Here is a 26218-nt window from a genome sequence, read left to right as displayed (position 1 = left end):
AGGTGAGGACAATATGATTTGGTTACATCAAGAACAGAGGACTAGCACTCATGTGAGGCTAATAATTACCCCTCTCTATCACAAAGGAATGCTTGATTGATTTATGGGAGCAATCTGCATATTGTAGACCTTGTTAATGGACCTGAGTTAGCAGACTCCCTGATGCCTGCGAAGGTTTTTAGGGACATGAGACTTGCTTTAATGGTGCAGGGATAGTTCAAGGATGATGTATCTCTTTGAGCTATCTTTAGGATTTAAAAGATTATAACAGATACCTTGCTACTTTCCCAGAAGCTGAAGGTATGAGGGATAACAAGTTTTCTTTTAATTAACTCGAATGGATAGATGAGCTCCTGTGACTAAGAAATGTTCATTGTTTGAGTCCACTTGTAAGGTTAGATAGTGGACCAGACTTCCTGGTATCCACCTGCATTACTTAAAGATACCAATTTCCATGAGGCAACAATAGAAGAGTGATTAGGAGAACTGAACTTCTAAATTTAGTTTCATAGGCAAAGAGACAAAAAAAATGTGGCTTGAGCAATCACAAAAAATGAGATATTAGTATAGAACAGGATTGATTACAAAGTTATAAAATGATATAGAATCAATTTAATTTCTTCAAAAGTATTTAAAAATTGTTTTCCTTTATTAAAATGTTTTTGTCATTGTACAAGTTATTCTCCTTACTTTTCATCACTTCAAAGTGATCTTCCAAGATTCCTATGAAAGTATCTATTCCATGATTTCTTGTAGCATAGTAATATTCCTTTACATTCATATGTTTCAGTTTGTTTAATTATTACCTAAATTGATACTTTAGTTTCCTTTTCTGAACTCCCAGAAAAAGAGCTACTGTTTAATATTTTGGATATATGGGTCCTAAAGTTTTCTCTTTCTTTGGTCTCTTTTGGGTATCTTTGGGTCAAAGGATAGATACAGTGCAGTGACTCTTAGAACATAATTCCATATTATTTTCTAGAATTGCTGGACTCATTAACAGTTCCACCCAAGCACTTATTGAAATGCCTGTTTTACTACAATCTTGTGCCACTTTCTTCTTTTTCTCAATTCTGATGAATGTGTCATAGTCACTTAAGTGATTTGCAGTGTTTCTTCATATAATGCTAGCTTATATTTCTTTTGAAAATGGCTGTTCATATTGTTTTAGCGACTCGGATGACACTTCTTTATGTATCTTGGATATGAGAATTTTTTCAGAAAAACTTGCTGTAAATTTTTTCTTTATTTACCAGTTTCTTTTCATATTTCAACTACATTGGTTTTGTGCAAAAATATTTTAATTTTATATAATCAAAATTGCCTGTTTTAATTTCTATAAAGATACAGTGGAATCTCTCTATTCTGTTTTGTCATGGTGTTTATTATCTGAAACACAATTACTTCCTTGCTACTCTAATTTGTTTATGATGTCATCTTTTATGTCTAAGTCATATATTCATTTGGAATTGATCTTGATAAACAGTATAAGATGTTAGTTTTTACCTAATTTTTTCCAAACCATTTTCCAACAGTTTTTGTCTAGTAGTGGATTCTTACCCTAATATTTGGCATCTTTGACTTTACTGAATTTAATGTTATACTATTCATATGCTTCTCTGTTGAATACTTAATTGATTCTAATATTGGATATCTCTCTCTCTCTCTCTTTCTCTCTTTCTCTCTCTCTCTCTCTCTCTCTCTCTCTCTCTCTCTCTTTTCCTCTCTCCCTCCCTCCCTTTCCCTTTCTCTTCCTGCCTTCTTCCTCTCTCAATCCTTTTTTTCTCTCTTTAGTAGTATAGTTAGAGATCTGGTATTTCTAGGTCACTTTTCTTCCTACTTTGTTCACTTTTTACCCTAGATTTTTGACTTTTTGTTCCTTGAAATGAATTTCATTATTATGAATAATAATAATCCTTTGGTAGTTTGATTAGCATATCATTGAATAAGAAAAAATTTTTTATATTACATTGTCATTTTTTATTCTGTTGTCTCAACCTGTTTTTTTCCTCCAGTTATTTGGATCTGTCTATACTTTTGTAATGAATATTTTATAGTTGAATTTGTATAGTTCCTGAGTGTGTCTGGGTAGATAAAGTCCCCAATATTTTGTACCTTTTATAGTTACTTTAACTGCAATTTTTTGTTTCATGTCTGTCTTCTGGATTTTATGGGTTATATACAAGAAAGATGGTTATTTATATGGATTCCTATTAAATCCTTCAACTTTACTGGTTATTAATTGTTTTCAACTAATGTTTAGTTAACTCGTTAGGGTTTTCTGTCTAACTCATATCTTTAAAAAGCAATAGTTTTGCTCCTTCCTTATGCTTTCCTCCCTATTTCTCTTGTCTTATTGGTCTAGTTAGACTTTCTAACTAGAAACTTACGTTTCTAGTTTAGAATTTAAATTTAAATATGTTAAATTGTAGTGGCAATAATGGGTTTCTTTCCTTTATCCCTGATTTTGTTGGAAACACCTCTACCTTTTCTCCATTACATATAATGTTCATTCCTGGTTTTAGTAAGATATTCTTTATTATATTGAGGAAAAGTCTGTTTATTCCTAAACCTCATAGTTTTATTTTTAAATAGTAGTGAGTGTTAGATATTTTCAAAAACCTTTTTTGATTTTATATCATTTATTGATATAACTGTATCATCTTTATTATTGACATACTGTGTTACGTTTATATTCTTAAGTTGAAATAGCCTAATATTCCTGATATAAATCCCACCTCATTTGATTGGATAATGTAATAAGTTGTTTTAGCCATTTTGCTAATGTTTTGTTGAATTTCTTAACTATGTCCATTTTGTATATTGATTTATACTTTAATATTTTGACTTTGTTTTTCCCTGAGGCAAGTATCACGACCATAGTTTTACCATCTATTTATTATTGTAAACAGTTTTTATAATATTGGGTTTGATTGTTCATTGAATCTGATATAGAATTCACATGTAAGTCTATATGATCCTGAAGTGTTTTTCACTCTTGAAGGAATTCCTCTATAGCTTGTTCAGTTTATTATTTTTTTCAATATTACAATATTTCAATAGTATATTTCTTCTTTTGTTAATCTTCATATCTCATATTTTCATAAATATTTTTCCATATCCTCTAAATTTTCAATTTTGTTGGCATATAATTGGGTAAAAGGATTTCTGGTAATTTCCTTTATTTCCTTTTTAATTTTTATAAAATCCCCTTTCCCTCTCATTTTTATATTAAAAGTTTTATTTTCCTTCCTTCTTAAATCATGTAAATTATTTTATTAGTTCCTTTTAAATTAGTGCTATCTTAAGAATTCTATTTTAAAAATTTTTTATTAATGTCCTCTATAAATTTCAGAATTTCTACTTTATTGTTTAGTTCAGGATTTTTTTATTTGTACAGTTTTTTAAAAATTTATGCCCAGTACACTGATTTGTTCTTTCTTTGTTTTGTTGTGGTGTTAATTTTTTTTTCAGAAGATCTGATTTACTCATAAATTTTGGTATGCTTTCTCATTATTGTCATTTTCTTTGATGACATTTCCTGTTGTTTCTCTAATTTGTTTCTTGACCTACCCATTTTTTAGAATTATGTTGTTTAGTCTATAATTATTTTGTCATTTTCTTCAAAGGCTACTTATTGAATAAAATTTAATTGCATTTGATTTGATTTGATTGTCTGAAAGAGTGTCTTTGAGCTCTCCTATTATTATAGTTTTACTCCCTGCAATTTGATTAACTTTTTCAATTTTTCGATTTTCTTCTCTTATTTAGATAATTTACTGTATAGTGATTAGCAAGTATTGCTCTTGATTTTGCTATCTGTTCCCTGCTTGTCTCTTTTTCATGTCTGTATTTACTGGAGCTTCTTATGAAATCATCATTGCTACCTTTGAGTTCAGATAAAACTTAATCAACTTTGCTGCAGCCTCTTATGCATCCATGTGAGTTTTTGTGTTTCATGTGTCAACATATGGTTTGATTGTGTTTTCCAATGAATTCTGCTCTTCTCTTCAGTTTTATGGGTGAGATTATCCCACTCTAAGTATGATTATTATTATTATTATAGTAATTGTGTATTCTCTTCCATCCTGTCTTCTAATTTTTTCTCTCTGTTCTCACCTCCTCTTTACAAATATGAAAAAGATGATTAGAGAGGAATTTTATTCTATAAATGAAATGAGCTGCTTCTGCTTCTTTGCACTCCTCCTCTCATTCAATGTATTTCTGTGCCATGATGTCGTGTGTGTGTGTAGGGGTAGGATGTAAATTTGTTTTGTCTTCCTTTTCAGGTTCAGATGAAAGTGAAATTCATGGCATACCCTTTCTCCTCTCACACTTTATATTTAAGTACTCTTCATTTTATATACTTCTATTACATCTTTCCTATCCCAGTACCCTTTCACTTCCCATTTCTTCTTCTCCTTTGACTAAAGCAACAAAACCAATCTTAAACCCTCTGTCATATTTGACTTTCTCTTTGACTTTTAAATATATTTCTGTAGTTCTAAGGAGATGTTTGGTTCTTGTCCCCCGTTAGCATTAACAACAGTTCATCCCCAAATAGTCTGTCCCTTCAGATGTGTTTACTTTTGTTTTCATTAGGAATACTTGGAAATACTCTATTTCAGCAGAAGTCTTCTTTTTCCTTATTGGATTAGATAGGTTTTGTTCAATGAATTATTCTTGGCTGTAAGACTTTGTTATTTGCCTTTTAGAATATAATATTTCAAGCTCATCTCTTCATTATACTTGCTGCCAAATCTTGTTTGATCTTTACGGTGGTTCCATGTCACTTCATTTCTTCTAAATATCTTGTAATCCTTGTGTCTAGGAAATTTTTTTCCCTCTGAGGCTGTACTTGGACTTGTGGGGTTACTTACTCTGTTCTTGGAGGTTTACCCCTGAGGTATCTTTCAGGTGCTTCTTTAGAGTATTTGTTGAGTTTACTCATCTCATCAGCCTAATATCTAGGTTGGGTGGCCTTTGCTTGGGTCAAGTTCCTGTGTTCCCAGGGGAGTTGGCAGGCCCTGTTTGTTCCTGAATGTGGTGGCTAAATCTGAGTCGCTCCTTCAGAGGTAATTGTTTGGCTTTGTTTCCTCTTGCAGTTTAGGATGAGGCTGCCTGGATCCTAAGTTGGGCTGAGGTTACCCAGATGTTGCTTAAGACCTTTTTTCTACTGTTGTCCAGCTCCTTTTCCCGCCCTACTATGAGGTGACTCCATGGATGTGACTGGGACCACCTCCCTCACTGAATTCACAGTTCCTTTCTCTCACCATAGAGATCTTCTCAGCTTCTCTGGAGCTTTGCTGGTTCTTGCATTTGGATTTTTGAGACATTCCTGCACTGGTCTCTGCCTAATATTGTGCTCTTCTTAAAGTATTTTTAGGCCATTTCATTGTATTTCATCATCTGTTAACCTTACAGGCTTGCTGTGAATATAAACTGAGTTACTGTATGAATAAATGGACAGATCTTCAAAGTTGTTATTTTCTTTTTTATTACTTGTTCATCTTAGTAGTGATTAACTTTTAAAACTATTGTGCTTAAGAATACCCTTCCTTATGAACTTGAAACTGTCAACTGATTTGTGTAAGTTATCCTTTCGCTAACTTATTGTATAATTTATTATGCCTTAATTTTCTATCTTTAAGAAAATATCTCTGCTTTCTTTGAGTTTTTGTATGTATCTACGTGCATGTTCTTTACATATCTGCGTATGAATATATTGTTTCCCTTGTTAGAATGTAAACTCAGGTGTAGGGATTGTTTCATTTTTGTCTTTGTATACCCCGTATTTAGCACAGAGCCATATATGAAGTAGCTGCTTATTAAATACTTTTGTCCTTAATGGGGCAATAAAATTAGCTTAACAATTTCCTTGAAGGAACAGAACGTTTTGCTTTTGTCTATGATTAGGACGTTTGCCTGGTACACTGTAGGTACTTAATACGTATTAACTTCAATCAAATGGTTCCTTTCCTCCTGAATTAGCTCTCTTCCTCTACCAGTGGAGCACAGACATTAGTTAAGTGCTCAGGTTCCCATAACCAGTGAGTGTCAGAGGCTGGATTGAACCCAGGTTTTCCTGGGTTCAGCTCATTGCTTTTCTGATATATGTAAATATCAGACCATCTCCTAATGAAAACTAAAGACAACATGTGTCCCTCTATAATCTAAGTCAGAGTGAAGTAGTACTGAGTGTAGTTAGTTATTACCCTTTCTTAAGAACAACTTAACTTTGTGATTGACGTGACCAATGTTTCTAATCTAGTAATTCCTGTGTGTAAATTTATTTCTGTTGAAAAAATGGAATAATTCATGTTATTAAAAAACCTGTGTTCATAATTTAATGGATATATGTTGATTGCAGTCTGTGTTTTTAAAACAGATATGACCATATTCTGAAATGGGAACTCTTCCAGCTTGCTGACCTCGACACATACCAGGGAATGCTAAAGCTGCTCTTCATGAAAGAACTGGAACGTATTGTTAAATTGTATGAAGCATATAGAGAAGCTCTTCTCACAGAGTTAGAAAACCGCAAACAGAGACAGCAATGGTATGCCCAGCAACATGGCAAAAATTTTTAAGCTAATTTTTAATAAAAATTTGTTAAGTTTTATAATGACTTTAAAATGTTTTTACTTTTTTAAAAACTGTTTTGGCTAAGAAAAGCAGCTTTCATTTTATTGATATTGCACTATTGAATGTAATTCTCCATGTATTTGTTTTATATAATAAAAACTCCTTTTATTGATTAAAAAAATAAAGTTAGCTTATTCCCCTGACAAGAGCCAAGTATTATTGAGATCACTTGATTACAACATTACCTTCTAAAAGTTGTATTTAGGAAACTGCCTTATGAATTTTATAAATGGAGACATATGTAATGAGGAACACTATCCCTACCAAACAACTATTACTAAACACAAAATCATCATTTGGTAATCTCTAAGAGCTGAGAAGCAGCTATGGAAAAAATCAAGTCTGATGTGAACACACACACACACACACGTGCACACAGGGTGTGTGTGTGTAAGAAGTATGTACATGCACATGCATACTTAGATGTTTATGGTTTTCTTTATGTGCTAAACTGAAATGATATGGATAATTCAAATACTACGTAATAGTACAAAACATGTCAAAATGGGGGAGTCATTTGTAACTTTCACATAATGAACTTTTCATTTTTTACTTTAAAAACTTCAAGAAAGCTTTATTTAAAGACATTTTCAGTTCACTTTGTAAAAAACATTCTTTAGCATAAGAGGCAGAGGGACTTGAATGAATCTCACAGTACTAGGTGCCCTGAGGCACAAGTCTACTTCTGGGATACAGTGTACATAGATAGGAAAGAGGACCTGAATATGAATCCTGTCTTTGCAGTTTGCTACCTGTGTGACCTTGGGCGTAACATTTGACTTCTCTGGACTTCAGGTCCACATCTGTAAAATGATGGGCTTGGACTAGATAACTCCAAGGCCCATGACTTTTACTGATATTACTACAATGTTGGAGAAACACAACTTAGCTTAGTATAGACACTGTGGTCTTTTTTGTCAGCACACAATAGACTGATATCCTGACACATTGAGAGGTTGATTTAAGCTGTCAAGCTAAAGATCAGGAAGTCAGCAAGAAAATTTTTTTTTCCAAATGATTTGACATTTTTCCATCTTGTAAGAGTTTTTTTTTTTTAACAAATCTTTTAGGTTATACAACTACTCTTATTAATTATTTTTCTTTGGTTCCCATAAGTTGTTTGAATGTTTAAGATCTTGTTTAGTGCAATACTTACAAGGATTTCATGTTTCATTTCCTTATAAATACCAAGAAGTCAATAAATTTCAAATATTTGTTTTTTTCAGAGTGAGTATGTTTTATCACTTATATTTGCTATAATAATACCATATGATAGAGTATTAGTGAGTCTGTACTATTATTAAAATATCGTTAATATTTATAGGTTTTTCATTTTATGATGTTTCTTAACTATAGTTTTATGGAATTTTAAGTATATTTGCCAAGGTTCATGTTATTCAGTTTACTAGTAAAGCAGAAGGGGATTTGAAGTAATCAGAAATATCAGTGACAGTGAAGATTATGATGTTATTGTACTTTTCAGCTGTCTTCAATGTATAGTAGATAGTACCTGCTAGAAATACAAACCTTAATCCTCTTTCATCTTATGTAGTGGACAAATTCTCTTTTTCCACTCCTATTGTTCTAACTAATTAGGATTAGAGCTTTTTTCTTTCTTTTTTTGAAAAAGAAATTAAGCAATATTAGAATATAATTTTCTTTCCCTCAGGGGACCTGTTTTGTAATATGAAGTCTGATTAAGAGTACTAAATGCTCATTTCCTTTGGAAGTTTAATTTGTGCCTTTCCATGTGCTTACTCTATAAATCTGTGTTTAAACTTCCTGATTAAAGTAACACTTTATACTAGTTTTTCATTGAATCTTTAGATATAAAGGAAAATGTCTACATTTCTTAAAATCTCAAAGTATATTTTTAGCAAAATCCAGTTTTTGTAAAAATATAGTATTATCTTACAAATCAAACTTATCAAACTTTCCTCAAACCTCTCAAGTACTGTAATGACTTATAAACAATCTCTCAGGAAAGTTATCTTTAATAATAGTTCAACATGGTCAAAGAATCAACCTGTAAGAAATACATTTTATGTATTCTAAATGGAAAAAAGAATACAGGACAGTGAAACTTTTGAATATGTATGCAAAATTCTTTTTTTTGTTCATTTATGACAAATAGAAGCATTGCTTTAATTATGATAAAGAAAAAATCTTTAGTTTTTGACACAGCAAATGAAAAGGTTCTATCAAGAGTACTTAAAATAGTTGAGGTCATAGTACATATAAGATGATATAGTATTTTTCAAACATTGCATTACTATACTATGCTTATACAAATACTTATATGAATGTTTATTTCTTCAGAAATCAAATTAGCATATAGAAACTTGTAGGAATACCACTACACATTTAAATTGATTATAAGCTAGTAGGATTAGTTAGTAAATTCAAGTGGAAAACATGTATTATATTAATAAATAAGAGAATACATTTTAATATTAACTTATAATAGTATGTATCAGAAAAATGCAGAAACCATGCTTATATTGGTTTATTAAATACTTAAAAAGGAAACAGACAGTTTTCAACCTTTTGTTTTAATCTTAAATACTTGAAAATGTATACATGGATGCATGTAACTGATGATTTAATGGATAAATGTTCATGCACCTATTTTAAAAATGTGGATTACATTTTCTTGCGTTTTGATTCTTCAGTAGAGTTTGATTTTGATGCAGGAAAAGCATGATGATACAAATGTCTGTGGGTTGATGCTGCACTGTAGAGTTTATATAACGCCTGGAAGTACAAAAGAACAGCTTGAAAAGTATAGTTAATATTATTAAACATTTAAGTAGGCAAACATAATTATATCTCAAAATTGTTCTTTAGTGTCTTAAGACACTATTTTTGCCAAGGCTTGTGTTACTCAGTTTACTAGTAAAACAGAAGGGGATTTGAAATAATCAGAAATATCACTGACAGTGAAGATTATAATGCTATTGTACTTTTCAACTGTCTTCAATGTATAGTAGATAGTACCTGCTAGAAATACAAACCTTAATCCTCTTTCATCCTCTATAGTGGACAAATTCTCTTTTTCCACCCCTATTATATTTCCATTTTGGGTTATCTTAATCATCAAGTTATCTCTTACATTAAACCAAAATTGTATCCTTCATAACTTATTCCTGTTGCCCCAAGATCAAAAGGAGTTGAATCCTTTAACCACATAATAGTCCTATTTGAAGATAGCTATCATATCTCCTGAGTTTTTTTTTTTATCATGAGGTTAAATTTGAAAAGTTCTTTCAACTGAACCTTAGTTGATTTTTCACTATATATGATAGTTATCCTTATCCTAGTCTCCAGCTTATCAATGTTCTTCCCAAAGGATTGAACACACTGTTGCAGGACAAAGTCTGATCAGGATAGGGTATAGCAGGGCTGTCACTTCCCTAGTGCTGGATACTGTATCTTTTAATTCAGGCTTATAAGCTTATAAGTTTGCATAAGATATACAATATATATCATATAAGACTATATCAGCATATTATGCTTTCAACTCATATTGAGCTTGAAGTCCACCAAAATACCCAGAACCTTTTCAAATAAAATTATGTCTATCTAAGCTTCTGTGATATTTGTACTTGTGAAGCTGATTTTTTTAAACTGATGTTTCTATTTAAATGCCATCTTACTAGATTTGACCCACTGTTCTACCCTGTCAGTATATTTTAGGATCCTGACTGCGATACAAAGTATTTGCTGTCTTGACTGATATTACATCATAAGCACATTTGATGAACAGATTGTCTATACCTATAAAAATGTTCCCTGGCATAGAGCCATATAGATAACTGGGATTATTTTTATTTTAGAGACTGTCTTCCAAGTCAGCATTGACTTCTCAAAGGGCTTCATAACAAAAAAATGTTATATATAATATTCCTATTTATGAAATTTCTACTGAACACAGAAGTTAATATCACTAATAAATAGTGTTAACCTTCATCTCTTTTTTGGATGAGTCCTGCATTATGTAGGTAGCATTATTTATTTAGCAAGTGGTCTATCCATCTATTACCACAGTTCTAAGTAGTCAGTAACCATTTATTGGATGCCTACTGTGTGCCAGACAGTGCTAAGTGCTAGGAATGCAAAGAAAGACCAAAAAACTAAACTAAACACAGCCAAAAAACACATTCCTTGCCTCGAAGGAACACAGTTTTTAACAGTGGAGACAACATAAAAACAACTATATAACAAGATATATACAGGGTAAATTGGAGACAATTACTACTGAAGCAGAGATCAAGAAAAGCTTCTTATGAAGGGTAATATTTTAGCTGGGACTTGAAAGAACCTAGGAAATGGAGATGAAGATGGAGAGCATTCCAGGCACGGGGACGGCCAGTGAAAATGCCTAGAGTTCCAAGATAGTAGAGTAATGGTAGGGACTTGCTTGAGGTCTCCCTAATTCCTCTTCTAATGATGTTAAATTAACACTTCAAAATGAATTCTAGAGTGGTAGAACCAACAAACAGATGGGGTGAAACAACTTTCCAACTGGTATCAATTTAGAGGGTCAGCAGAAAAGTTCTTTCTCAGGTGAAAGTGGGAGGCTTTCCAGAATAGGCCCTGCCCTGGGAAGACTACAGCTGGCCATGGGAGGATGAATTGGCAGCAACAGGTTCTAGAGCTCTCAGCTGACACATGGTAAGGGGGTTGTGCAGCTGGTTAGGAGGAGATTGCAGGGTACCCTTTGCTGGTACTGGATGCAGGCCCTGTTGCATTGCATTTGCATAGTTCTGAATTGTAGTTCCAAGGAAGAGGAGCACTAGCTCAGTAAAACATGTGGCCTGCAGGGATACTTTACCGAATTCCAGGGTGGAGAAAGGTGCTTGTGGCCATTCAGAGATCACAGCACAGGCCAGGAGAGCACACTGCTTAAATCATACCACCTTGGAAGAACTGAAAACTTACAAACCACCAGAATTAGCTCTGAAAAGAGCAGCACAAAAAAATTCTGTGTGTTTGTCCTTTGTTGCCAAAGAAGACTATGCCATTGGAGAAATAATGATATGACTTGCTCTTGACCTTGTTTGGAGTGAGGGAGGGCTGTGCAGGTCACCAGCCTCACTTCTCCTCCAGAGCCATCTGAATCTAGTGACCAAATATTCATCAGGATGACTGGAGATGACCCAGGATGAGGCAATTGGGTTTAAGTGACTTGCCCAAGGTCACACAGCTAGTGAGTGTCAGGTGTCTGAGGTTACACTTGAACTCAGATTCTCCTAACTCCTGCACTGGTGCTCTATCCACTGCACCACATAGCTGCTCTTGGGACAGTGCCCCCTCCAATCTGGGAGCAAAGCCCAACTTTAGCATCAAGTAAAAGTCAAGAAATCGGCTGGAAAATGAATGAACGACAAAAAAAGACCATAGAGAGTTACTACAGTGATAGGGATGATGAGAACACAAACTCAGGAGAGACAAAATTGAAGCAGCTACATGCAAAGTCTCAAAGAATAATATAAATTGGTCTCAGGCCATGAAAGAGCTCAATAAGGATTTTAAAAAATTAAGTAAGGGAGGTAGAGGAAAAATGGGGAAAAGATATGAAAGTAATGCAAGAAAAGAGTCAAAATACTGAATAAAATAATACCTTAAAAAACAAAATAGGCCAAATGATTAAAGAAGCACAAAAATCCACTGAAGAGAACAACTCCTTAAAAAATAGAATTGGCTAAATGGAAAAAGAGATACCAAAATTCACTGAAGAAAAGAATTCCTTAAAAATTAGAATTGGGTGAATGGAAGCCAGTGACTTTATGAAGACATAACGAAACAATAAGACAAAATCAAATGAATTTAAAAAATAAAAGAAAATGAAATATCTCACTGGAAAAACAATTGACCTGAAAAACAGATCAAAGAGAGATAATTTAAGACTTATTGGACTACCTGAAAACCATGATTAAAAAAAAAATAGCCTAAACATCATATTTTAAGAAATTCTCAAGGAAAACTGCATGAATATCTTTGAACTGGAGGGAAAATTAGAACTTGAAAGAATCTACTAATCACCGGTTGAAATAAATCTGAAGATGAAAACTTCTATGAGTACTGTAGCCAAATTTCAGCACTCCTAGGTTAAGGAGAAAATAATGTAAGCAGCCAGAAGGAAGCACATCAAATATGGAGCCACAATTAGGATTGCACAAAATGTAGTGGCTTCCAGCTTAAAGGAATGGAGGGCTTAGAATATGATATTACAGAGGGCAAAGGAGCTAAAATTTCAACCACGAATCACTTACCCTGGCAAAACTGAGTTTAATCCTTCGAGGGAAAAAATGGATATTTAATGAAATTGAGGACTTGCAAACATCCCTAATGAGAAGATCAGAACTGAATAGAAAAAAATTGATTTTAAAATATAAGACTCAAGCAAAAACAGGTAAATAGGAAAAAGAAAGGATTCAATAAGGTTAAACTCTTAACATTCCTACGTGGAGAAATAATACTTTTAACTCTTAAGAACTTTATCATTATGGCAGCTAGGTGTATACATAGAGTGCACAGAATTGACTATGATGGGATGATATAAAAAAATTAAAGAATGAGAAAGAGGTAGTCACTGGGAGAATGATAAGAGAGGTAGATAAAAGAAGCATGACAGCTTTTACAGTGGAGGGAAGAAGGATGGGCAGCACTTGAACCTTACTCTCATCATAATTGGCTCAAAGAAGGAAAAATGTACCCACTCATTTGGGTATAGAAATGTATCTTACCCCACAGAGAAGTAGGAGATGAGGGCATAAGAGCAGGGGAGAGTCTGATAGAAAGGAGGAGGAATTGGGGGAAGAATTGGTCAGAAGAAAAACACTTTTGAGGTAGGGCTGACTGAAAGGAGAGAAAAAAGATAAAAGAGGGGGGGAAAAGCAAGATAGAGGGAAATACACAGTAATATTAATTGTGAATGTGATTGGAATGAACTCAACTGTAAAACTTTCTCCTTAGAACTAGATAAATTTAACCAAATAATAAACAAGAAAAATGTTAAAGAGATGAAGAGAATTTTAGAAAAGTTAGATATGATTGACCTCTGGAGAAAATGGAATGGGAAGAGAAAGAAATATAACTTTTTCTCAGTGGTACATGGCACTTACAGAAAAATTGACCATGTATTAAAACTTTACAACCAAATAAAGCAGAAATGTTAGATGCATCCTTTTTGATCATAAAGCAATAAATTACATTCAATAGGAGACCATGAAAATATTGATGAAAAATTAATTGGAAATTAATCCTAAAGTATGAGTGGATCAAGTAACAAATCATAGAAACAATGAATGGGAGGAGAATGACAACAACGACACAACATACCAAAATTTATGAGGTGCAGCTAAAACAGTACTTGGGGGAAATTTTACATCTCTAAATGCTTACATCAATAAAATTGAGGAAAAACAGATCAATGAATTGCAACTAAAAATATTTTTAAAAAATTAAGCATCCTCAATTAAACACCAAATTGCAAATCCTGAAAATCATAAGATTCGTAAAACTGCAAGAAAACTATTGAACCAATAAATTATACCAGAAGCTGATTTTGTGAAAAAAAAAATCAGTAAAATTGATTAACCTTTGGTTAATTTGGTTTAATGGAAGAAGAAAACCAAATTGCCTGTATGAATGAAATGAAAGGAAAAAAATAAATTCAATATCAATGAAGGAAAACAATTATTAGGAGATATTTTGTTCAACTGCATGCTGGCAAACTTGACAATCTAAGTGAAATGAATAAATATTTACAAAACTATAATTAGGTTAACAAAAGATGAAATGGAATACTTAACACTATCTTCAAAAAAGCAATTGAACAAACTACCTTAGAAAAAATTCACAAGGACCAGATGGATTTACAAGTGCATTCTATCAAATATTTAAAGGACAATTGGTTTCAAGACCATATAAACTATTTGGAAAAATAGGCAAAGAAAGAGTCCTACTGAATTTCTTTTACAACACAAATATCATTTTAATGCCTAAAACAGGAAGAGCAAAAACAGAAAAAGAATAGACTAATTCCCTTAATGAATATTGATGCAAAATTTTTAAATAAAATACTAGCAAAGAGATCACAGCAATCTATCACAAAGCTCATACACTAGGACCAGGAGGGATTTATACCAGGAATGCAGGGCTCGTTCAATATTAGGAAAACTATTAGCATAATTAACCATATCAATAACAAAACCAAATTAAATCATAGGATTATTTCAATCTGCAAAAAAAGCTTTTGAGAAAACACAACACTCAATAGAAAGCATAGGAATGAATGAAGCTTTCCTTAAAATGATAAATGGTAAATTAGCAAGCATCATCTGTAATGGGGTCAAGCTAGAAGCCTTCCCCATAAGGTCAGGGTGAAGCAAGGATGCCCATCATCACCACTATTGTTCAATTTTGTAGTAGAAATACTAGCTATAGCAATGAGAAAAGCAAAAGAAATCAAAGGAATTAGAATAGGTGACGATGGAACAAAACTGTCATTCTTTGCAGATGATATGATGCTATACTTAGAGAATTCTAGAGAATCAACTGAAAAAGTTGAAATAATTAACAACTTTAGCAAAATTGTAGTATATAAAATAAATGTACATAAATCAGCAATTCTGTAGATTACTAACAAAGCAGTAAGAGAGATTCCATTTAAGATAATTGTAGGCAGTATAAAATACTTTTTACACAAAGTGAGACCTAAACAATTGGAAAATTATTAATTAGTCTTGGGTAAACTGAGACGTAATTGTTATGTAAACATAACAATTTTACCTAAATTTTCTTATTCAGTGCTATACCAATCTACCAAAAATTATTTTATGGAGCTAGGAAAAAAACAACAAATTTATCTAGAAGAATAAAAGGTCAAGATTGTCAAGAGAATCAATGAAAAAAATGTGAAGGAAATTGAATTAACCATACCAGATCTCAGACTATTACAAAGCAGTAATCATCAAAACAGCTGGTACTGTTTAAGAAATAGAATGGTGGATCAGTGGAATAGATTAGGTACATAATACACAGTAATAAATGACTAGCAGTTTAGCATTCAACAAACCCAAAGAGCCAGGCTTTTGGGAGAAGAACTCATTATTTGACAAAATCCCCTGGATAAACTGGAAATCAGTTTGTCAGAAATGAGTTATGGATCAACAGCTCATATCATATACCAAGATAAGGTAAAAATAGGTACATGAATTAGACATAAAGGATGAAACTGTAAGCAAATTAGGGGAGCATGAACTGGTTTGACTGTGAGATCTATGGATAAGAAGAATTTATGAGATAAACAAGGGATAGAGAGCATTATTAGATATTAAAACAATTTTGATTATGTTAAATTAAGAGGTTTTATGCATACAAAGCCAATGTAGCCAAGATTAGAAGGAAAGCAGAAAACTGGGGGAAAATTTACAGTAAGTTTCTCTGATAAAAGCTCATTTCTCAAATATATAGAGAATTTAGTCAAATTTATAAGAATATATGTCATTTCCCATTTGACAAATGGTCAAGTGATATGAACAAGCAGTTTTCATTTCAGATGAAGAAATCAAAACTGTCTATAGTCATATGAAAAAAATGTTCTAAATCACTATTGGTTAGAACATGCAAATTAAAACAACTGAGGTACCACCCTCACATCTATCAGACTGGTTAGTATGACAGTAAGGGAAAATGACAAATGTTGGAGGGGTTGTGGGAAAATTGGGACACTAACGCATTGTTGGTGGAGTTGTAGACTGATCTTACTCATTCCGGAAAGCAATTTGTAACTATGCTCAAAGGGCTATAAAACTCTGACCTAGCAACACCACTACTAGGATTGTATCTCAAGGAGATTAAAAAAATTAAGAAAGAAGGAGAGAGGGAGGAAGGAAGGAAGGAAGAAAGAGAGGAAGGAAGGAAGGAAAAAGAAAAGGACAGAAATATTTATAACAGCTCGTTTTGTGGTGGCAAAGAATTGAAAATGGAAGGGATGCCCATCATTTGGGGAATGTCTGAATAAGTTGTGATATATGATTGTGATAGAATACTATTGTGACATAAGAAATGACCAAGGTGCTTTCAGAAAAATCTGGACTTACATGAACTGATACAGAGTGAGGTGAGTAGAACTAGGAGAACATTGTACACAGTAACAGCTATATTTTATGATGATCAACTGTGAATGACTTAGCTATTGTCAGCAATACAGTGACGTAAGATAATTACAAAGAACTTTTGATGAAAAATGCTGTCTGCCTCCAGAGAAAGAACTGATATAGTCTGAATGTAAATTTAAGCATCTTTTTAAAGTTTATTTTTCTTTCCTTTTTTTTGGTCTGTATTTTCTTTCACAACCTAGTATGGAGGTATGTTTTGCATAATTGCCCATGAATTAAGTATAGCAAATTGCCTTCCTTCTCAATGAAGGGGAAGGGGGGGAGGGAGGAAGAGAATTCGGAACTCACCATTTAAAAAAAGTTTAAAAATTTACATGTTAATTAAACTAAATTTAAATTAAAAAAATTAAAATTAAATTCCTAGAGTTGGGAGATTGAGTAAATCTTTTGGAGGAACAACAAGGAGAACTGTATCATAGAATACATGAATGTGAGTTAAAAGACTGGAAAGTTGGAAGAGAGTTTTAACTATAAGATGATTTTATATTTGATCCCATAGATTATCAGGAGACTATAGAATTAATTGAATGTGTGTGTTTGTGTGTGTGCGTGTGCGTGCGTGTGTGTGTGTGTGTGTGTGTGTGAGAGGAAGAGAGAGAGACAAAGAGATGATCTTACATGCTTTAGGATGATTAATTTGGCAGCTGAGGGAAGGATGGAATAGGAGTGGGAAGAGCTTTGAGGCAGGGAGACTAAACATCAAGGTATCATAATAGTCCAGGCATGAGATGATGAGGGCCTACATCAGAGTAATGGTATTGTCAGAGGATAGAAAGGGGCATATCTGAGAAATGTTACACAGGTAAACTCGAACATATTTTGCAACAGATTCCTTCTGGAGGAGAGAGTGAGGAATCAAGAATGACAATTATTTTGGTGAGTCTGGGTGACTAGGAAGATGGTGCGGTCCTGTATAATAATAATAGGGAAGTTCAGAAGAAAGGAAGATTTAGAAGAAAAGATAATGAGTTCAATTTTGGACATGTTGAGTTTAAGATGTTTATAGGACCATTTAGGTATCTAATAGGCAACTGGAGATGGGTTGTTTAAGTAAGTAGATTGAAGAATAATCAACATAGAGGTAATATCTGAATCCATATGAGTTGATGAAGTTATGAAATGAAGCTCTGAGGGAACAGCCACCAATAGTGGGCATGACTTGGATAAAGATCCAAAAAAAGGAGACTGAAAAGGAGCAGTTAGAAGGAGATCTAGGATGGAATAGTGTCATGAAAGTTTGGAAAGAAGAAAGTATCATGGATTAGAGGGTTATTGAAAGTGTCAAAAGTTCAAGGAGAGGTTAAAAAGGAAAAAGCCATTTGGCAATTAAAGAGATCATTAATAAGCAGTTTTTAGGTAAATGATGAGGTTAGAAGTTACATTGTAGAGTTAAGAGAGTAAGAGGAATGAAAATTAAAATTTAATAGTGGACCCAGTCAGCACAGCAATGAATGTTGACAGCCTTTTCAAGGAGTCCAGGCACACAAAGAAGAAGAGATATAGGATGACAGCAGGATTGATCAAAGTGAGGGTTTTTTTTTTTCAGGATGGACATGTTTGCAAGCAGTAGAGAAGCAGTTAGTAGGGAGGGAGAGTTTGAAGATAAGAGAGAGTAGAGTTGATGGGAGCAGGTGGCAAGAATCTTTTGGAAAAGATGGGATGGAATGACATCACTTGTACATAGAGAGGAGTTTGCCTTGGCAAGAAGAGCTACCTCCCTTCATGTGGGAAGAGTCAAGGGGAAGAAAGTGGTAGAGGGCATCTTAGTGATGTAAAATGAGGAGGGGAGAAGGGAGAGCTCTTTGTAAATGACCTCATGTATTTTTTTTTCTGAGTCAAATATGAGACAAGGTTGTCAGCTAAGAGCATGGACAGTGGTGGGGAAAGTGATGGGAGAGTTGCAAAGGTATGGATGATAGAGAGGGAGCAATCTGCTGGAAAAAAAAGTATGCAATAGGACCACTCATATGCATATGGAAGGGTGAGCATTGGCAATAAAAAGCCACTTTTTTTCATGTGGAATAATGGTGAATGAAGAGATGGTGGCACAAGGTATCTGAGTGACATGAATATAAGGTGGTAAGAAGAAGACACTGTCAGCAAATGTGTTTGTCTTTTGTTGCTGAAGAAGACCATGCTATCAGTCTGATGTAAAAGAATGGATGTTCATGTGTGCCTTGGTAATGAAAAAGATCAACTCTTCATTTGAAAAAAGCAAAAGTGATGATGGGAAAAGGCATCTGAGTGTCATGAGATGAGGTAAGGAGAGGGAGTGAAGTCTCAATTTTTTTAAAAAGGAAGGTGTCAAAAATTCTCAGCTAAAGAGGTTGGAGGTGGGGGAAATTTGAGAAAGGGTTGAATATGTTTGGAAAAGCTGTTGGAATGAGTGAGATAGGGATGTGTAAAAGGAATGGAATTAATGAAGGTCAATTTTAGGTTACATCACATAAATTTGCAGTGAATCCAGTCAGCAGAGTTTGTTTTGTTATCTTTGTCTCTCCCCTCTCCCCCTTTTTAATCAATGCTTTAAAAAAACATAACCATCATCTCTTTTGTTTGCAACAAAATAGTTGAGTAAAACACTGCTGTGGTGACTACATCAGAAAATATATTGAACATTGTGTTCTTATAGTATTCTTTTCTTAGAAAGATGATGTATTTAGCAAATTGGTCCTAATCTGAATTTTCATGTCTTTTACTGTTGTTTTCATTTAATCAGTTAGCAAACATTTATTGAATACTTTCTGTGTGTTTGTCACCTATTAAACTTTGCAGATATAAATTCCAATAAAAGATACAATCTGAAAATAACTAGATACATACTTTGTCTTCCCTCTGCCTCTTGGAACGACTAGTTTGATTCAGAGCTCACTTAAAATGACTCTTCACAAAGAAGACTTTCTTGATCCTCCTAGTCTTTCATATTCCTCATGAAATTATTTTCCTCTTTATTTTGTATTTTTTTGTATTTTGTATTTACTTCTTTTATAAGTGCTTTTCACCCTCAAGAAAATATAAACTCTTTTAGATATTCCTTGTTTTTTGTCTTTGTCCCATGGAGAATACAGTGCCCAATAGAGCAGGAATTTAACAAATGCTTATTAAATGGGTTTGCCTACCTTAAGACCTCTTTATTGATGTATTATAAATATTAAATTAGAGTTAGTATCAGTCTTAAGGCACAAACAATTCAGATATGGAACAATTAAAACTAAGATGAGAACAATGAACCTCTAAGCCAATGTAATAACAGACCAACACGACTTTCTGAAAGGAGTGAGCCTAGAGAACTCCAATTTTCTCTAAGTTAACAATTAAGTCCAAAACTGAAGTTCAAATTCTCTCTTCAGAAGGGTGACTCCTTCATATGTAAAAAGGTAAAATTAGATTTATAAAACTTGATTAATAGATCAGTGTTAAGGAATGCCAAGAACACTATAGAATGTGTTTATAAGGGTGGTCTCTGTAACTCAAGTAAATAATATCAAAATTACAAATTATTTATATCCTATATCTCCTTTTGGGTTAATTTTTCCTCCAGTATTAGTTAAGATCAGAGTTCATAATTATGCTCACTTTACTTTGCAATATAGGAGAAGACAGTGTACCAGAAAAACTTAAGAATTCTGAAAACGTTAAGCGATGAAAAACAAAACAGATATCCACAGAAACATTATAAGCTATTGGGAACTTGATTTTCAGACTAGGTTTCTGCTCAAAAATAATTTAAAGAATAAGAAAATATTATGTAAAAGCCATATAAAATGAAAGCCATTTACAGTTAAGTGTTGAACAAAACAAACTCTTCGAAGATTATTTTGCATTCAGGAGAAGAAAACTGTCTTTTAAAAAATGTGAAAGCATTTTTTTCCTCTAAGATATACTTTAGTGACTATATAGTTGCAGAGAAAATACTATTACATATATTTAATAAAGAGAAGTTTTTAATAGAAAAATTTACTTACCTCATTTGTACTTCCCTGTGGTAAAGGCAGTTCAAAAGAAAAAAAAATAGTATTTTTGTATACATTTTGCTTCATTTATAACTGATATTTATACTTTATCTAGAGGACTGACACATTGTTAGCTTTTGGAAAAGGAAAAATACCCCAAGATTTTGCCATATTGATTTCATAATTTATCAGCTAATTTGAAGAATTCAGTAATACATAATTTATAGATTGCAGAATCTTGGAACTTTGGGGTTCACATGGAAAAAAGTTAAAAGATTTCATTTCTTAATTATTCCTAACTCTATCATAATTTGACATCAAGTTTTGTCCTGATGTGAATCAGTTATTCAGTGATATTCAGTTAAACTGCAGAGGCATTGAGTATATTTATTTTCCTCACAAAATTCTCAACTCCAATGTCATTTAACTTACTTCAGTTATCTGAGTAAACAAGCAAAAATAATATCTAGAATAACAAATAGATTAAATGAACAAACTTTATTAATGACATTTTAAGAGAGTGAAATCAGTACAAAGAATTGAAAATTTCTTTGAAGTCCTGTGATTCTTTTTATCAAATTTATTGTTTTCTAAACTCTCTCATATCTCTGTGTTTGGAAATAAAATGCTTTGCAATGGTGGTGTACATACAGTCCTAAAATAGCAAATGGTAGCATAGTGCAGTTAGGTGATAACTTGTGCATCAGTGCTGCCAATGCTTTTGATTCAAACTTAGCTAAAGAAAATCCTGTTTGTAAGTTTTTCATAGGCTTTTAACTATTTTGTAAATCTTTAGCAACTGCAACACAACCTGATTTTTCCTGATTCTGTGGGAGGATTGTATTATTTAGCTCCTATCCATTTATCCCCAGAATATCTTGTAACTCAATAACATCTAAGTAGCCTTAGTTTTTTAGTATATGTCTCTATAGTCCAAGTTATTGAGGCGTCTTTTGATAAATCATTTTGAGCTACTTGCCACCTTATTTTTCTGGTTCAATTAAGCTAATGATTATTAAATCTTAACATTTGCCTTTTTGGTTTGTCCCCACTACATGCATGTCCCCTACATGCAAAATGGTTATCATTTTGTTTTTTAGACAGGCCACTTTTTCAGAAATCTGCATTATTTATTTTCCTTTTAGTCTTTAAGAATAATTTCTTTATTCATTATGGACCATATAGTGAAATTCTCCGTTCAAATATGAGAATTTGGTTACAACCTGGTGATTTTTTGAGAACATTTTTCTTATATAGAGTTTGTATTATGATCTCTGGGACATACTTGTTTCTATTGATTTGGAAAAATTATTTCCATCTGTAAAGTGCTGTTTCTTTTTGTGTTAAATGAATCCAGTTAAACTTGTAGAACAAATACATGAGAGTTACTGGATATAAACTTGGTAACTGCAGCAAAATGAAAACGAAGAAACAGTTGTTTCAAGTTTATTTTTTCATATACCATGTCTCTAAAAAACAAGAACAGAGTAGAAAAAGTTTGAATTGTTTTGAATTGTATGTAATTTTGATTTTCTCCTAACACCTAAGTATATTTTTTAAAGTCTGTGTTTTGTTTAAATAAAAATGTGTGTATGTGTGTGTTTGTGTGTGTATAATAACCTGTATCTTCCCTTCCTAATATTTACTTACTCTAATACCAGATACTCAAAATGTGAGATACTTGGTCAGTGACCAAAAAGTGTATATACTGTTGAAGGAACTGACTTAGTACCAATCTTGATGTTCTCATTAATAAATAAAAACAGAAGGAATTTGCAACTAAATGTAGCACTTCTAACCTGGTTCAGTGGCTGACAACCTAGAGTACTTTCCTTTCTCTGCCCCAGTTTCCCTCTTATTTTGGAGGTACCATGATATACTCACTTCCAACTCCTTTCAGATTCTCACTCTACAAACTTTTCCCACCCTGTCCCATGGGGTTCTCATCCCATTGAAACCTGCCCTCTCACACACAAACATATTGTCAGTTCCCTTTTATGTGTTGTTTTCCCTTTTTAAAATATAAGCTCCTTAAGAGCAGGAACTATCTTTCTTTTTTACATGTATTTATATTCACAATGCTTGGCACATAGTAAATACTTAATAAATACTTTATCTAATCTAAATAGAAGGATGGCTCAGGTTCACCTTAGAGAGTTTAAAAAAGTGCTGCTGGAATTGATTTTATAGTGGGTCTAAGGACAAGAAACAAATTCATGAGCCATGTAATTTCATGTTGCAATCTTTATAAGCATTTGCAAGAATACTATAAAAATAATTTCTGTAGCAACACTTGCTGAAGAGATAGAGCAATTCTATACAGATATTCTAAAATAAATCAAATGTTTTCAAGTCACTCAGTGACTTCAAAGAAGGGGAATGAAAGGGGGAAGTGAAAATTAAGTTGAAAAAATATGATTTTGGAGTAAGAAACAAGAATGGTTAAAGGCTGGTAGATTCCAGAAACTTTAAAGTTTTCCTAGGATCATACATAGGATTAAGAGCTAGAAGGGCTCTCAGAGTCACTAAATAAACATTTATTAGCACTTTGTTCTAGGCACTGTGCTAAGTATTGGGGATACAAGAAAAGGCAAAAGATAGACCCTGCCCTTGAACTCACAATCTAATGGGGTGTGGGGGAGAATTGTATATGTATGTAATTGTACAAGTGAGCTATATACAGGATAATTTGAAGATAATTAACAGAGGGAAGACACTAGAATCGAGGGATTGGGAAAAAGAAGGGTTTTAGCTGGGTTGTGTGGTTTTTGTAGTTTGTGCTTCTCAAAGAGGACCATAACATCAGAAAGATGATGGCATGACTTGCAGTTGAATTGGATTTGAGTGAGGGAGGGCTGTGCTAAGTCACCAGCCTCACTTTTCTCTCCAGAGTCATCTGGGTCCAGTGATCTGTTATTCATCAGGATGACTGGAGATGGTCCAGGATATAGTGGGAGACCCTGGCCCTTTTAAAGTAATTTCTTTTCAGGATCTCACTGTGAGTGAGACAATGCCCATTCAGTGGATAGGCCTGTTTAAGAAGTGAGTCTAACGATGGACCTTTAAGTAAGAAAAAAAAATCAAACTAGGAGGGGAAGATCCTCAGGTTTGTTGGCCAAAAGAGAAACAATTACCATTTACATTCACTTAGAATCAGGAGGGTCCAAAAAGTAACCACTAAGTAGTGCTTGGGCAGGGACCTATTGTGTGATCTTGTCAATGAGAGCCAGAGTGAATTAGGCTAACTTAAGACATGATTTTTAAGAAAGAAATCTAGCCAGTAAACCCCCAGATAACTAAGTTGACTTCAGCCATCAAAATTTACCTTCCTTTGGGCAGAGCACACTCAAGTAAGGGAATTTAGTCTACTGTAAACTCTATAAGTTATTAGTATGTGTAGCAGCTAAAAAAGAGAATGAGTTCATGAACCACTTTGAGAGACTTCCAGAAATAAGGTGTTGTGTTCATTTTTAGCTATCATTTTAATATGGACATTAATAAACTGAAGAGTGTCAAAAGAGGGTATCCATGATGGTGAATCACCACCATGTCATAATGATGAGGTGATGAAAAAATTGGGCATGTTTAATTTAGAAAGAGAAGGCTTGGGGAAAACATGAAAGCCATCTTCAAGTATCTGAAAAACTTTCATATGGAGTTATCAGAATTATTCTTTTTAACCCCAGAACACAGTTGAACCAGGAGCAAGGAGTGGACGTTAAAAAGGGGCAACTTCTTAAAAATTAGAAAATCTACACTATTCAAAAGTGTAATGCCTCAGGAAGCAGAGAGTTTCCTCTCATTGGAGGTTTTTAAATGGATAACCACTTGTTGGGTATTGTAGGGGTTCTTATTTGGGTATGAACTGAATTAGATGATTATTTAGGCCCCTTCTAGCTATAAAATTTTCTGGCTTTGTGAGAAATAATTCAGAGATGCATGCTTGGTATTGACACTTTCAAAGAGGATGTGCTGTGTCAAATACAAATAGAATAATGATTCACCATAGATGCTGAGGTATTCCAGATGATTCTATGTGCAGGTGACATTATATTGATTTTGTTAAACCCCAGAACACAGAAGAACTCAAAAGAATTTAATGTTTCCTCAAAAAATGTAATCTCCTTAAAGGCAAGGACTATTTTCTTTTTGTATGTAAATGTTCAGCCTTTGACAGCTCTTTCATATACAGAGTGTTTAATAAATACATATTGGATGAATGAATTGATATCCACAATGGAAAACAATGTGGATGAATAGTAACTATTGTCCAGGTTTTAATATGCAATTAGATAGAGCATTCATAGAGCTGGTCCTTCAGAACATGTTCCTTGGACATCCATATTATAAAAAAAGAATTGTGAAGGAGAAACAATGTAAAGGATATTATCAAAGAAATCCATAGTTTAAAAAAAAGATGAGCTGGTCAAATGACGGACAACCCACATACTCCACTGGTATCCTGAAGGTATCAAGTGAACTCAAGAAGGGCCTCTGAAATAAAATGGTTGAACATGAATAAGAGATACATGGGATAAGTGTGGTCTTGATTTTTGGAGGAAATAGCCAAATTGATAAGATCATCAATCAATTGGAGTTCTGTTTAACAGTACAGACTATGAATATGAAATCCTTCATTCTTACTATAAGGTGTTGCTTGCATCACTATATGATTAATAATAACTTAAATGTTTAAAAATAGAGCTACAGTATTGCACAATGAATAGATACCTGACCTCTGAGTCAAAAAGGTGTGGATCCTAATCCTGCTTCTGACTGGCTATGTGAGCCTAATGAAGTCCTAATGAAGTCACTTAACCTTACAGTGCCCCAGCCATTTCTCCAAGATGATGAGTTACAGGACTGTTGCCTAGTTCTTACACTAATAAAATCACAGCTCCTGCTCCCTCTCCTCTTCCATCCCCATTCCCAAAGAAAGATCAGTAATACAACGATATGAAACTGATTTCAGTGTCTTAGAATGTGGTGTTTATGGTACTAAACCGACCTCCATAGTCTCTTCTAGCTATAAAGGTCTGTGATTCTAGAAGCACTAATCAGAAAGTCAGGAGGCTAGGGTGCTAGCCCTGGTTCTGTCACTAGTTTTGTAACAAACATACATCTCTTAGCTTATCTAGACATTGCAAAATGAAGTTTTATTATATTGATTATTAAAGTCCTTCTACCTCTAAAATTCTGAGTCAATGATACTCTAAAAAGCTGCAGGGAGCAACAGGGGATCATCATGTCACTAATGGATCAATAAGGCAAAGACTCGGATAGTATAGTCCAGCATGGTGTGGTAAGTGATAACTCCTGTATTCTTTGGTTTCCTCATCTACAAAAAGGGATCCATCTGTCTCTCTGAATCATCTCACCATACATTATAGATTTGAACCAGACCTGTGATTTCATTTGTGTGGGGAACTTATG

The 26218-nt window shown here is 33.4% G+C and overlaps 2 protein-coding genes across 7 annotated transcripts in view; one reads left to right on the top strand and one right to left on the bottom strand.

The window, feature by feature from the left end:
• Positions 1-6788, top strand: part of SAV1 (salvador family WW domain containing protein 1) — a 58138-nt gene extending 51350 nt beyond the window's left edge. For both annotated transcript variants that reach the window (XM_072629450.1, XM_072629451.1), the window contains exon 5: positions 6389-6788. In XM_072629450.1, the coding sequence (XP_072485551.1) occupies positions 6389-6590 (202 nt within the window). In that variant the 3' untranslated portion in view covers positions 6591-6788. The remainder of the gene's footprint in view (positions 1-6388) is intronic.
• A 1834-nt stretch (positions 6789-8622) lies between these two features.
• The window catches only part of ATL1 (atlastin GTPase 1), a 135562-nt gene continuing 117966 nt past the window's right edge, over positions 8623-26218 (bottom strand). For 3 of the 5 annotated variants that reach the window (XM_072629445.1, XM_072629449.1, XM_072629448.1), the window contains 2 exons: positions 20798-20812; positions 8623-9399 (listed from right to left, as the gene is read on the bottom strand). In XM_072629445.1, coding sequence (XP_072485546.1) covers positions 9289-9399; positions 20798-20812 — 126 coding nt within the window. In that variant the 3' untranslated portion in view covers positions 8623-9288. Of the gene's footprint in view, positions 9400-20797; positions 20813-24965; positions 25280-26218 lie in introns of those variants that run through there. The other 2 variants (XM_072629446.1, XM_072629447.1) reach the window with 2 other exon arrangements.

The sequence above is a fragment of the Notamacropus eugenii genome, chromosome 1 (genome assembly GCF_028372415.1).
Source record: "Notamacropus eugenii isolate mMacEug1 chromosome 1, mMacEug1.pri_v2, whole genome shotgun sequence".
Lineage (NCBI taxonomy): Eukaryota > Metazoa > Chordata > Mammalia > Diprotodontia > Macropodidae > Notamacropus > Notamacropus eugenii.
The sequence above is the reverse complement of the archived record's forward strand: the minus strand, read 5'-3'. Positions and strand labels throughout refer to the sequence as shown.